Raw genomic sequence first — 14,170 nt, 5'->3', positions numbered from 1 at the left:
GGGTCCTGGTACTTTGATATGCTAAAAGCCCTGGACCAGGTGGTGGTCCTCAGCGGTTGGGCACTTCTGGTATTATTTGGTTTTACTCTGGGTCCCTGGTACTTTGATATGCTAAAAGCCCTGGACCAGGTGTGGTCCTCAGCGGTTGGGCACTTCTGGTATTATTTGGTTTTACTCTGGGTCCCTGGTACTTTGATATGCTAAAAGCCCTGGACCAGGTGTGGTCCTCAGCGGTGGGCACTTCTGGTATTATTTGGTTTTACTCTGGGTCCCTGGTACTTTGATATGCTAAAAGCCCTGGACCAGGTGTGGTCCTCAGCGGTTGGGGCATTCTGGTATTATTTGGTTTTTTACTCTGGGTCCCTGGTTACTTTGATATGCTAAAAAGCCCTGGACCAGGTGTGGTCCTCAGCGGTTGGGCACTTCTGGTATTATTTGGTTTTACTCTGGGTCCCTGGTACTTTGATATGCTAAAAGCCCTGGACCAGGTGTGGTCCTCAGCGGTTGGGGGGGGTAGGCATTCTGGTATTATTTGTTTTACTCTGGGTCCCTGGTACTTTGATATGCTAAAAGCCCTGGACCAGGTGTGGTCCTCAGCGGTTGGGCACTTCTGGTATTATTGGTTTTACTCTGGGTCCCTGGTACTTTGATATGCTAAAAGCCCTGGACCAGGTGTGGTCCTCAGCGGTTGGGCACTTCTGGTATTATTTGGTTTTACTCTGGGTCCCTGGTACTTTGATATGCTAAAAGCCCTGGACCAGGTGTGGTCCTCAGCGGTTGGGCACTTCTGGTATTATTGGTTTTACTCTGGGTCCCTGGTACTTTGATATGCTAAAAGCCCTGGACCAGGTGTGGTCCTCAGCGGTTGGGCACTTCTGGTATTATTTGGTTTTACTCTGGGTCCCTGGTACTTTGATATGCTAAAAGCCCTGGACCAGGTGTGGTCCTCAGCGGTTGGGCACTTCTGGTATTATTGGTTTTACTCTGGGTCCCTGGTACTTTGATATGCTAAAAGCCCTGGACCAGGTGTGGTCCTCAGCGGTTGGGCACTTCTGGTATTATTTGGTTTTACTCTGGGTCCCTGGTACTTTGATATGCTAAAAGCCCTGGACCAGGTGTGGTCCTCAGCGGGTTGGGCACTTCTGGTATTATTTGGTTTTACTCTGGGTCCCTGGTACTTTGATATGCTAAAAGCCCTGGACAGGTGGTGGTCCTCAGCGGTTGGGCACTTCTGGTATTATTTGTTTTACTCTGGGTCCCTGGTACTTGCTATGCTAAAAGCCCTGGACCAGGTGTGGTCCTCAGCGGTTGGGCACTTCTGGTATTATTTGGTTTTACTCTGGGTCCCTGGTACTTTGATATGCTAAAAGCCCTGGACCAGGTGTGGTCCTCAGCGGTTGGGCACTTCTGGTATTATTTGGTTTTTACTCTGGGTCCCTGGTACTTTGATATGCTAAAAGCCCTGGACCAGGTGTGGTCCTCAGCGGTTGGGGCACTTCTGGTATTATTTGGTTTTACTCTGGGTCCCTGGTACTTTTGATATGCTAAAAGCCCCTGGACCAGGTCTGGTCCTTCAGCGGTTGGGCACTTCTGGTATTATTTGGTTTTTACTCTGGGTCCCTGGTACTTTGATATGCTAAAGCCCTGGACCAGGTGTGGTCCTCAGCGGTTGGGCACTTCTGGTATTATTTGGTTTTACTCTGGTCCCTGGTACTTGATATGCTAAAAGCCCTGGACCAGGTGTGGTCCTCAGCGGTTGGGCACTTCTGGTATTATTTGGTTTTACTCTGGGTCCCTGGTACTTTGATATGCTAAAAGCCCTGGACCAGGTGTGGTCCTCAGCGGTTGGGCACTTCTGGTATTATTTGGTTTTACCTCTGGGTCCCTGGTACTTTGATATGCTAAAAGCCCTGGACCAGGTGTGTCCTCAGCGGTTGGCACTTCTGGTATTATTTGGTTTTAACTCTGGGTCCCTGGTACTTTGATATGCTAAAAGCCCTGGACCAGGTGTGGTCCTCAGCGGTTGGGCACTTCTGGTATTATTTGGTTTTACTCTGGGTCCCTGGTACTTTGATATGCTAAAAGCCCTGGACCAGGTGTGGTCCCTCAGCGGTTGGGCACTTCTGGTATTATTTGGTTTTACTCTGGTCCCTGGTACTTTGATGTGCTAAAAGTTAGATATTCCACATGACTGATTCTCCAAGTTAGAATCAGTCCCTGATTAAGGGAGGATGGAAAACCAGCAGCACCCACAGGACTGGACTTATCCACGTTAGATATGTTACTTATCAACTGAACTAAAACAGGTAACCAGTTTAGTTCTTTACTTCACTTTGCTACCAAGGCAGAGAGGGGTTGTCTCATGGATGCTTCTCACCCTAGTCATCCATAGTCCTTAAATGGACATTTAGCTGAACACTTTAAAAAAAGACTGATAATAAGCAATGAAATAAACTCAGGTTGTTTCACCTCTGTTTCTACAGAGAGTGACACATTTAACATCCTTTCAAATTGGATAAATATGTTTTCGTGCCATTATGGGAGGGTGGAGTGGGCAAAAATAACACATAGCGTATCATATTCTCACTGTGTGCACTGTGCAGAGTCATTGTTTTGGCTACAACTATGATCAGTGAACAGCCTACGAGTTCGGTAACGTCAGTCAGGTGTGTGTTTTTCTGAGAAGAGCTCTTTTTGATCAGATATTATTTGCGCAGAAAATAGAAAACATATTATGTAATTTGCTTTGGCTTGTCTATCATCTTAAACTCTGTGTGTAACTGTGAGATGAGAAAAGTATTCAAATGTTTTAACAATTGAATTGATCTATTTTAAGAAAGCATCTTGTAAGGCACTTGTATTTAGCCTTTGATTTTATTTCATTGTATTTGTGTTCTGATTGGCTGAAAGCCATGGTATATCAGAACATATACCACAGGTATGACAAAACATTTAGTTTTACTGCTATAATGACATTGGTAACAAGTTTATAATAGCAATAAGGCTCCTCTGGGGTTTGCACTGTAATTCATATCATAGGCCTAATAGTACAGTAGAGCTCTGTTTACTTGCACACAATATAGCTGGATCTTCTCATCCTGCCCCTAGGGGTCCACCGTCCTGCAGTGCCCCAACCCACTACATCCCTCTCAGCTTTAGGATCTTAGTGAACCATTAGTTATTGGTTTCAGGTTTGTTAGGCCAAGGCCAGAGTGACAACCAATAGTACGGCAGACCTCCAGGGCCAGGACTGAGCAACCTAGCAGTAGGGATTGCCTAAATAGGTACAGTGGCTTGCGAAAGTATTCACCCCCTTGGCATTTTTCCTATTTTGTTGCCTTACAACGTGGAATTAAAATGGATTTTGGGGTTTTGTATCATTTGATTTACACAACATGCCGACCACATTGAAGATGCAAAATTTGTTTTACTGTGAAACAAACAAGAAATAAGACAAAACAACAGAACTTGAGCGTGCATAACTATTCACCCCCCCAAAGTCAAAACTTTGTAGAGCCACCCTTCGCAGCAATTACAGCTGCAAGTGTCTTGGGGTATGTCTATATAAGCTTGGCACATCTAGCCACTGGGATTTTGCCAATTCTTCAAGGCAAAACTGCTCCAGCTCCTTCAGGTTGAAAGGGTTACGCTGGTGTACAGCAATATTTAAGTCATACCACAGATTCTCAATTGGATTGAGGTCTGGGCTTTGACTAGGCCATTCCAAGATGTTTAAATGTTTCCCCTTAAACCACTCAAGTGTTGCTTTAGCAGTATGCATAGGGTTATTGTCCTACTGGAAGGTGAACCTCCGTCCCAGTCTCAAATCTCTGGAAGACTGAAATATCCATCATTCCTTCAATTCTGACCAGTTTCCCAGTCCCAGCCGATGAAAAACATCCCATTCCATATGTTTTATGGAGTCTCCCACATGCCTTTTGGCGAATACCTAATGTGTTTGCTTATTTTCTTCTTTAAGCAATGGCTTTTTTTCTGGCCACTTAAGTAAAGCCCAGCTCTGGAGTGTATGGCTTAAAGTGGTCCTATGGACAGATACTCCAATCTCCGCTGTGGAGCTTTGCAGCTCCTTCAGGGTTATCTCTGGTCTCTTTCTTGCCTCTCTGATTAATGCCGTCCTTGCCTGGTCTGTGAGTTTTGGTGGGCGGCCCTCTCTGGCAGGTTATAATGGATTTAATGGTGCTCCGTGGGACATTCAAAGTTTTGGATATTTTTTTATAACACAACCCTGATCTGTACTTCTCCACAACTTTGTCCCTGACCTGTTTGGAGCGCTCCTTGGTCTTCATAGTGCCGCTTGCTTGGTGGTGCCCCTTGCTTGGTGGTGTTGCAGACTCTGGGGCCTTTCAGAACAGGTGTGTGTATGTATATATATATATATATACACAAAGACCATGTGACAGATCATGTGACACTTAGAATGCACACAGGTGGACTTTATTTAAGTAATTATGTGACTTCTGAAGGTAATTGGCTGCACCAGATCTTATTTAGGGGCTTCATAGCAAAGGGGGTGAATACATATGCACGCACCACTTTTACGGTTTTTATTTCTTAGAATTTTTTGAAACATGTTATTTTTTTCATTTCACTTCACCAATTTGTGCATGTCCATTACATGAAATCCACATAAAAATCCATTTAAATTACAGGTTGTAATGCAACAAAATAGGAAAAACTCCAAGGGGTTGAATACTTTTGAATGGCACTAGTTCTACTACATTCTATGGATGGTCTTAAACTGCAGTAATTTATGTCTGAGATTATATGAACATGACTGGGCATTCAAACATATCTGTATCCATTCATCATCATCAGTAGTGTCTCCCAGGTCTTCCTCACATTTGATTTCTTTAATGTTTTGTGTCATCGTGAAAAGTGTATCAACCTTACAGTTTGGAAATCAACTTTAGAGGTTTGTCAGACTATTTGAAGCTTCTGGCTTGTCCAGTATTGGCTGCACAGATAGAATAAAGTGAATAAAAGTTCACTTCAGTGCCGCCACAGACTGCTCTTCCCTGGTTGCCTGACCCTGCTGAGACCCCTGTCACCATCTGATCCTGCTCAGATAAGGCATGATGAAGAATTACCTTGGTGTACATTTATACATTATATTTTCCAAGAATAGAATCAAGTGTTAAATTATTGAAATGACCATTATTCCCAGACTGTAGCCTACCCATCAACTCAAGATGGAATTTTGTATCTATTAACTGATTGTTATAATATACTGCAAAATAAACCTGAGCTCCATTGACTGGTCTTCCCTGGCTGTCTGACCCTGCAGGGACACCTGTCACCATCTGATCCTGCTAAGAAATGTTGAGTATAGTGTTGTCTACTAACTGTGCAACATGACATTGAAGCCTGTAGAGTTGTTCATACAGTTTCAGTGTAAAAAGTTAGGAATTAGTTAGGGAAACTATCAGATCAATAACGTTGCATTGATGTACTGACTGTGATTGGGGCAAAAAAATGATATCTAGCATCAGCCAACTTTTGGCTAGCTCTAATGGTACATCAACTGGAGAAAACAAGTCAAGTTAATTTACTGCTGTTGAAACGGGACAAATAAAAGGCTACAAAACATTTCCATACACACAACAGCTGTTAGACACTGCTACCTGACAGATAGCTGGAGGCTAGAGCTGAACTGGCTGTGGTAGCTACTAGCTAGCTAGCTAGTTCATTCACTTCAGACAGAACTTCAGTAGAGAGGGGATGAAACACTAGCTAAAGTTACATGTCAGTTACACTACTAGCTCAGCACCGGGAATAAATACTTTTTTCTGTTAAATTAAACTGCAGTTACCTAGCCAGCTATATCAGTCAGTTAAGAGTACACCGTTTTTGCTCTACTTGCTTTTACAACTCAGAGAAAAAGCACAACACACAGACAACAGCTGCCTTTGTTCTCACGCTCTGTGGTGTCTGCTTGGTCCTAAATCCAGCCGTCTGAAACCACCCAACTGCCTGGTCCTAAATCCAGCCGTCTGAAACCACCAAACTGCCTGGTCCTAAATCCAGCCGTCTGAAACCACCAAACTGCCTGGTCCTAAATCCAGCCATCTGAAACCACCAAACTGCTTGGTCCTAAATCCAGCCGTCTGAAACCACCAAACTGCCTGGTCCTAAATCCAGCCGTCTGAAACCACCAAACTGCCTGGTCCTAAATCCAGCCGTCTGAAACCACCAAACTGCCTGGTCCTAAATCCAGCCGTCTGAAACCACCAAACTGCCTGGTCCTAAATCCAGCCGTCTGAAACCACCAAACTGCCTGGTCCTAAATCCAGCCGTCTGAAACCACCAAACTGCTTGGTCCTAAATCCAGCCGTCTGAAACCACCCAACTGCCTGGTCCTAAATCCAGCCGTCTGAAACCACCAAACTGCCTGGTCCTAAATCCAGCCGTCTGAAACCACCAAACTGCCTGGTCCTAAATCCAGCCGTCTGAAACCACCAAACTGCCTGGTCCTAAATCCAGCCGTCTGAAACCACCAAACTGCCTGGTCCTAAATCCAGCCGTCTGAAACCACCAAACTGCTTGGTCCTAAATCCAGCCGTCTGAAACCACCAAACTGCCTGGTCCTAAATCCAGCCGTCTGAAACCACCAAACTGCCTGGCCCTAAATCCAGCTGTCTGAAACCACCAAACTGCCTGGCCCTAAAGCACACCGATGACGCTTTTTGTATCCCAATGGAATGATTCAACTGGGGGGGACAAACATTTCAAGAATGGGGGGTCATCCCCCCCCCCCGGTCCCCAGGGAAAGTTGCTCCCCTGCTTTTCCCATTACTTAATTATCACAAGATTTGTTCCAAGTTTGTTAAAGCACTGCTGAATTTTCTGGTAAAGCAGCCTAACTGTATTCTTTCTATGAAAGATCCACATGAACAAAGTGATTGTTGTATTATGTCTTTGTTGTCTGCCTTCTTTAGTATGTTTCTGAGATGTACAGAGTCCATTAGCACTGTGTCATGTTGTAGATAAACAATCTGGTTTAAAAATAATTGTTTATTGAAAACAAGTATTTAAATAAATTCAGATGATTGTTGATGGATGTGTATGCATCAACTCTCCTCCCTGTAGTGAACATGTCATGATGTGAATGTCACGTTCTGACCTTTATTTCCTTTGTTTTGTATTTAGTTAGTATGGTCAGGGCGTGAGTTGGGTGGACAGTCTATGTTATTTTTCTATCATTTGGGTATTTCTATGTTTCGGCCTAGTATGGTTCTCAATCAGAGGCAGGTGTCATTAGTTGTCTCTGATTGAGAATCATACTTAGGTAGCCTGGGTTTCACTGTGTGTTTGTGGGTGATTGTTCCTGTCTCTGTCTTTGCACCAGATAGGACTGGTTAGGTTTTTCATGTTTATTGTTTTGTAGTGTTCATGTGTACATTTACATATTAAAAGAACCATGAACACTTAACACGCCGCATATTGGTCCTCTGATCCTTTTCGCCTCTCCTCTTCGGAAGAAGAGGAGGAAATCCTTGACAGTGAAACCAAAGGCAGAGAGAGCATGTATAGTATTTCCTGAGTTTAAAAAAATGAATGGAAGTATGGAGCCAGTTTTGCGCCTACCTAAAATAATTTCTACAACAACAACACTGATTGTAATGAAAGCAGTCTGAAGTCCGGTCTTCCTGTAGGGGATTGTGTCATAGAGTTGGATGGGAGGGGCCACAGAGGTAAATGCTGTTCCACATCTATTTTACTTTCACTTACTCGTTTTGTAGAATGTCTGTCGAGACGGTATGTCATGTATTCTTTATCTTTTAGAGTTTTTATTTAGTATTTGTTGGGAACCAGTAGGACAATTATTTTTATCATAAACAATCAAATATATTTTAAACAATTAATTGTAGGCATTAGTCCGCTAGTCCAATATGTGACAACTATATTATGTTCACTCTACGTAGAGAGCTATCTCTCCCATAGATATTATTTTCAGGCTATGAAAATGTTTCTCAACTTTAAATTACTCATTATTTTGTTAAGTGTTTGATTAATAATGATGAGAGGGAAAATTAAGACAAGACAACGTATGTTTATCAAAGTAAGACTATGATTAGAACTGACTAGGGTACTGTGCAACAACAGGAAGTTAGACTCCAGATCATACCTGCTTCTCACTTGCTAACAGAAACTACTTGACCCTCTGTGTGTAAGTTCAGCTATGTATTTTCTTTTTGTTGGTTGTTTTGCTCAATAGTTTCTGTGAATTAACAGAAGAACCTTATTAGGCCCCTTGAGTCTTAAGTTACAGTCTGTAAGACAGCCAGGTGGCGCCATTTACCCTTCAGATAGACTCTCCATACAGCACCCAGCCTTGTGTCATATGCAGGCTATGCCTTCTTTTCTGTCACGTGCTGACAGGCGGCAGGTCAAATCTATAGGCTCTCTTTCTGTTTGATTAACCACTGTGTCCTCATGAGGATGTACTGGACACCTACTGTATCTTATCAGAAGGGTGTTTTTGACATGAGAAAGTAAAAATAAATAATTTTCCTATCCGATCTACAGCTGCAGGAGTAAATGACAGTTCCAGGCTGGAGGGAGGCAGAAGGAGAGAAAGAGATGCAAAAATGGCTGCCAGTGGATCACACACACCGTCAGGTAATATCTACAAATTAAACATAAATATTTTTATTGATTTTGTACTCATCAAATGATGAATGGGAAATTCAGATTAGGAGCTAGGGATCACTGGGTGTAGAGACACATGGATGCCGACTATGCCCAATCTTACTGCAGATGATTCCAGAGGACATACAGTAGCTCTTGACTATAATCGTCAAAGGAGAGTAGATGATGAATGGAAAGTGTCTGAGATAGTTAGTCTCCTACAGAGGGAGGTTCAGAGTAGGGAGAGAGTAGGGCTGTTACAGTGACCTTATTACCGCCACACCGGCGGTCACGAATCATGATGGCAGTCAAATTCCATCTGACCGTTTAGTCACGGTAATTAGGCTTCTCTGATGCTGCTCATTAGTAGCCTACCAAACTTGCTAACTGCCTGGTACTCATCACTCTATTGTCCCTCTAATCACTCTGACAACAATGGAAATCGAATCGAAAATCGAATCAAAAACTTGATGAGAGCCCATTTCTATAGACTACGTAATTGTGTGAGAAAACAAAGTTTGATGACCTCTAATAAAAATAGGAGGACCTCATCAGCTTTCTATAGGCTAGGCCTACTATATTTATTTCTCAACTTTTTAAAATATTAAGAACATTGCTTTGCTTTACAACATTAGTATAGCCTCCCTGCCTGGCATGAAAATCAACCACGGGAAAAGCGTCCCTCATTCGCTATTTAAGTGCATAGATGACATGTATTTTTCCCCATACCCCTTTTCGGAAACAGGTGCATGAAAATGGTCCATTCTATATCAAAACTAATTTCACAAATATATTACTTAGTATACTCTACCAGTCAAAAGTTTTAGAACACCTACTCATTCAAGGTTTTTTCTTTATTTTTTACTATTTTCTACATTATAGAATAGTAGTGAAGACATCAAAACTATTAAATAACACACATGGCATCAAATGTTGAACAAATCAAAACATATTTTATATTTGAGATTCTTCAAATAGCCACATTGATGACAGCTTTGCACACTCTTGGCATTCAGCTTCACTTGGAATCCTTTTCCAACCATCTTGAAAAAGTTCCCACATATGCTGAGCACTGGTTGGCTGTTTTTCCTTCACTCTACGGTCCGACTCATCCCAAACCATCTCAATTTGGATGAGTCGGGGATGAGTAGGTGTTCTAAAACTTTTGACTGGTAGTGTATATAAAGACAACATTAAATTAAGAATAGTCTGATGGGTGACGATATTAGGCTAGGGATGTTTTATCACTTGTGAAGGATGTTTTATCACTTGTGAATGATGTCCAGCTTGTGCAGTAAGGCAAGAAACGCCTTTTTTTGCAACTTATACAAATCATGCAAAGAGAAACTGAAGAAGATGGGAAGATGCTTTGTGTGTTTGGTACAGAAACTCATGGCAAAATATAAGTCAAAGAAGGGCCATGTGTAAAATGTGGAAGCAGACAACAGTTTGCTGTGTGACCCGGTAACAAGAGTGAGGTGCAACCTCTCACTGTTTCTGAAGATGATGAGGTTTCCTCACTTATTCCCCATTCAGTGACGATGAAACCAGATGGACAGAACACATTGTTGATGTAAACTGCAAAGGCATGGGGGAGGGCCCATCGGGTAGGAAGATAGCTCTTGCTTCCTAGATGGGGGCAGTCAGAGAAAATTCCCTGATGAAAAAAAGACCAGCATACATTTCTAGCTGGTGCATGCTGGTCTATGCTGGTCAGTGCAGGTCTGATGCTGGTCAAACCTTTCTGATGCCATTCCATTCGCTCCGTCATGGCTATTATTTTGAGCCGTCCTCCCCTCAGCTATGGTCAGGGGCCTGATTGGTGTAACATTTTTGCCCCAGCCCCAGCTAACACACCTGACTGCAATAATCAACTAATCATGATCATCAGTTGGGCAAAACAATTAGTTTAATCTGTTGTGTTTCCTAGGGATGGGGGAAAGGTGTGACACCACTCCGTCCCCCGAGAACTGGGCTGCATTCCAAACACTTAAAAGACACACCCTCTCCCCTCAGCCTTCAAATTAAGTGGACACATCTGATGACGTACCATGACGTCTGACGTGTTTACACTTGCAGGGCAAAATTAATTAGGAAATTCATCACTCATTCGACCTGCGATGATTGTGATTTCAGCCACCGGTAACTCGCTTTATATGTGCTACAGTCAATTATGAGTGCATGTCTACTTATATTAACTACAGTACATGTAACATTTCCACACGCATATTATCTAGTAAGAAAACAATAACTTAACACTCAAAAGAGTTACGTGCATTATCACGTAACGCAGCGTGTACTTTGTTCTTGGGGATTTCAAACATGTTCTCAAATGCAATTGAAATGGCAGCAGCGGTATGAGAACCAGCATATTCTTGAGCATGCAATATGGCTTTCCTTAGTACAAAATCCTGGTCGACCCACTGTGCTGTCAGACTCAGCATGCTCGTGGGGCTAACATCGCTGGTCCAAATGTCAGTCGTGAAGCTTAAAGCAGTGATGCTTCTATGAATTTGTAAGATCTAGGAAACAGTGTCACCACCAATAAATCCATTATAATTGAGAATTTCAATAAGCATTTTTCTACGGCTGGTCATGCTTTCCACCTGGCTACCCCTACCCCGGTCAACAGCCCTGCGCTCCACCCACAGCAACTCGACCTAAATCTATCCTACACTAACTTTCAAAGGTCTTCGAAAGCCAAGTTAACAAACCGATTACCGACCATTTCCAATCCCACCGTACCTTCTCTGCTATGCAATCTGGTTTCAGAGCTGGTCATGGGTGCACCTCAGACATGCTCAAGGTCCTAAACGATATCATAACAGCCATCGATAAGAGACATTACTGTGCAGCCGTATTCATCAACCTGGCTAAGGCTTTCGACTCTGTCAATCACCACATTCTTATTGGCAGACTCAACAGCCTTGGTTTCTCAAATGATTGCCTCGCCTGGTTCACCAACTACTTCTCTGATAGAGTTCAGTGTGTCAAATCGGAGGGCCTGTTGTCCGGACCCCTGGCAGTCTCTATGGGGGTGCCACAGGGTTCAATTCTCGGGCCGATTCTCTTCTCTGCATACATCAAATATGTCACTCTTGCTACTGGTGATTCTTTGATCCACCTCTACGCAGACGACACCATTCTACATATCTCTGGCCCTTCTTTGGACACTGTGTTAACTAACCTCCAGATGAGCTTCAATGCCATACAACTCTCCTTCCGTGGCCTCCAACTGCTCTTAAATGCAAGTAATACGAAATGCATGCCCTTCAACCGATCGCTGCCCGCACCTGCCCGCCCGTAAAGCATCATTACTCTGGACGGTTCTGACAACTACAAATACCTAGGTGTCTGGTTAGACTGTAAACTCTCCTTCCAGACTCACATTAAACATCTCCAATCCAAAATTAAATCTAGAATTGGCTTCCTATTTCGCAACAAAGCCTCCTTCACTCATGCTGCCAAACATACCCTCGTAAAACTGACCATCCTACCGATCCTCGACTTCGGCGATGTAATTTACAAAATAGCCTCCAACACTCTACTCAGCAAATTGGATGCAGTCTATCACAGTGTCATCCATTTTGTCACCAAAGCCCCATATACTACCCACCACTGCGACCTGTATGCTCTCGTTGGCTGGCCCTCGCTTCATACTCGCCGCCAAACCCACTGGCTCCAGGTCATTTACAAGTCTCTGCATTATCTCAGCTCACTGGTCACCATAGCAGCACCCACCCACAGCATGCGCTCCATCAGGTATATCTCACTGGTCACCCCCAAAGCCAATTCTTCCTTTGGCCGCCTCTCCTGCCAGTTCTCTGCTGCCAATGACTGGAACGAACTGCAAAAATCACTCAAGTATCTCAACTTGCACATTCATCTTCTGCACATTCTACCATTCCAGTGTTTAATTGGTATATTGTAATTACTTTGCCACCATGGCCTATTTATTGCCTTACCTCTCTTATCCTACCTCATTTGCACATGCTGTATATAGATTTTTCTACTGTATGTTTGATTGTATGTTTGTTTATTCCATGTGTAACTCTGTGTTGTTGTATGTGTCAAACTACTTTGCTTTTTCTTGGCCAGGTCGCAGTTGCAAATGAGAACTTGTTCTCACCTAGCCTACCTGGTTAAATACATTTTTTTTTAAAAGATGACACAATAGTTATAGGCTTGATTACCGACAACGATGAGACAGCCTATAGGGAGGAGATCAGAGACCCGACTGTGTGGTGCAAGGACAGTTACCTCTCCCTCAACGTGATCAAGTCTAAGGAGATGATTGTGGACTACAGGAAAAGGAGGACCGAGCATGCCCCCATTCTCATTCACGGGGCTGTAGTGGAGCAGGTTGTGAGCTTCAAGTTCCTTGGCGTCCACATCAACAACAAACTAACATGGTCCAAGCACACCAAGACAGTCGTAGAGAGGGTACAACAAAACCTATTCCCCCTCAGGAGACGATTTGAAAAGATTTGGCATGGGTCCTCAGATCCTCAAAAGGATTTATACAGCTGCACCATTGAGACCATCATGACAGGTTGCATCACTGACTGGTACGGCAACAGCTCGGCCTCCAACCACAAGGCACTACAGAGGGTAGTGCGACAGCCCAGTACATCACAGGGGCCAAGCTTCCTGCCATCCAGGACCTCTATACCAGGCGGTGTCAGAGGAAGACCCTAAAAATGGTCAAAGATTCCAGCCACCCTAGTCATAGACTGTTCTCTCTGCTATCCCATTGCAAGCGGTGTACCGGAGCACAAAGTCTAGGTCGAAGAGGCTTCTAAACAGATTCTAACCCCAAGCCATAAGACTCCTGAACATCTAATCAAGTGCACTGGTGCCCCCGCACATTGACTATGTACTGGTACCCCCCTGTATATAGCCCCATTATTGTTATTTACTGCAGCTCTTTAATTATTTGTTATTCTTATCTCATACTTTTGTTTAGGTATTTTCTTGCACTGTTCGTTAAGGGCTTGTAAATAAGCATTTCACTTTAAGGCGCATGTGACAAATACAATGTGATTTGAATCGAAAATAATGGAATTAAGAAATATATCAACATTAGATCGAGCAACATTGGAGTGGCATTGATTAAAATACAGTAGAATAGAATACAGTACACACATGAGATGAGTAAAGTAGTATGTAAACATTGTTTAAACATTATTAAAGTGACTAGTGTTCCATTATTAAAGTGACTAGTGTTCCATTATTAAAGTGACTAGTGTTCCATTATTAAAGTGACTAGTGTTCCATTATTAAAGTGACTAGTGTTCCATTATTAAAGTGACTAGTGTTCCATTATTAAAGTGACTAGTGTTCCATTATTAAAGTGACTAGTGTTCCATTATTAAAGTGACTAGTGTTCCATTATTAAAGTGGACAATGATTCCAAGTCTATGTACAGTTGAAGTCAGAAGTTTACATACACCTTAGCCATATACATTTAAACTCAGTTTTTCACAATTCCTGACATTTAATCCTGGTATAAATTCCCTAT

General features: G+C 42.9%; 1 protein-coding gene across 5 annotated transcripts in view; it reads left to right on the top strand.

Annotated features, from left to right (window-relative positions):
- The first annotated feature begins 7,543 nt into the window (after positions 1-7,543).
- LOC109894641 (GTPase IMAP family member 8) overlaps positions 7,544-14,170 on the top strand; it is a 39,111-nt gene continuing 32,484 nt past the window's right edge. For 3 of the 5 annotated variants that reach the window (XR_002255896.2, XM_020488261.2, XM_020488259.2), the window contains exons 1-2: positions 7,718-7,776; positions 8,548-8,640. Coding sequence is in view for 4 of the 5 variants with exons in the window: in XM_020488261.2 (XP_020343850.1) it covers positions 8,610-8,640 (31 nt within the window). In the remaining variant the exon portion in view is untranslated. The other 2 variants (XM_020488260.2, XM_031829145.1) reach the window with 2 other exon arrangements.

This window comes from Oncorhynchus kisutch, linkage group LG7 (assembly GCF_002021735.2).
Source record: "Oncorhynchus kisutch isolate 150728-3 linkage group LG7, Okis_V2, whole genome shotgun sequence".
Lineage (NCBI taxonomy): Eukaryota > Metazoa > Chordata > Actinopteri > Salmoniformes > Salmonidae > Oncorhynchus > Oncorhynchus kisutch.
The sequence above is the reverse complement of the archived record's forward strand: the minus strand, read 5'-3'. Positions and strand labels throughout refer to the sequence as shown.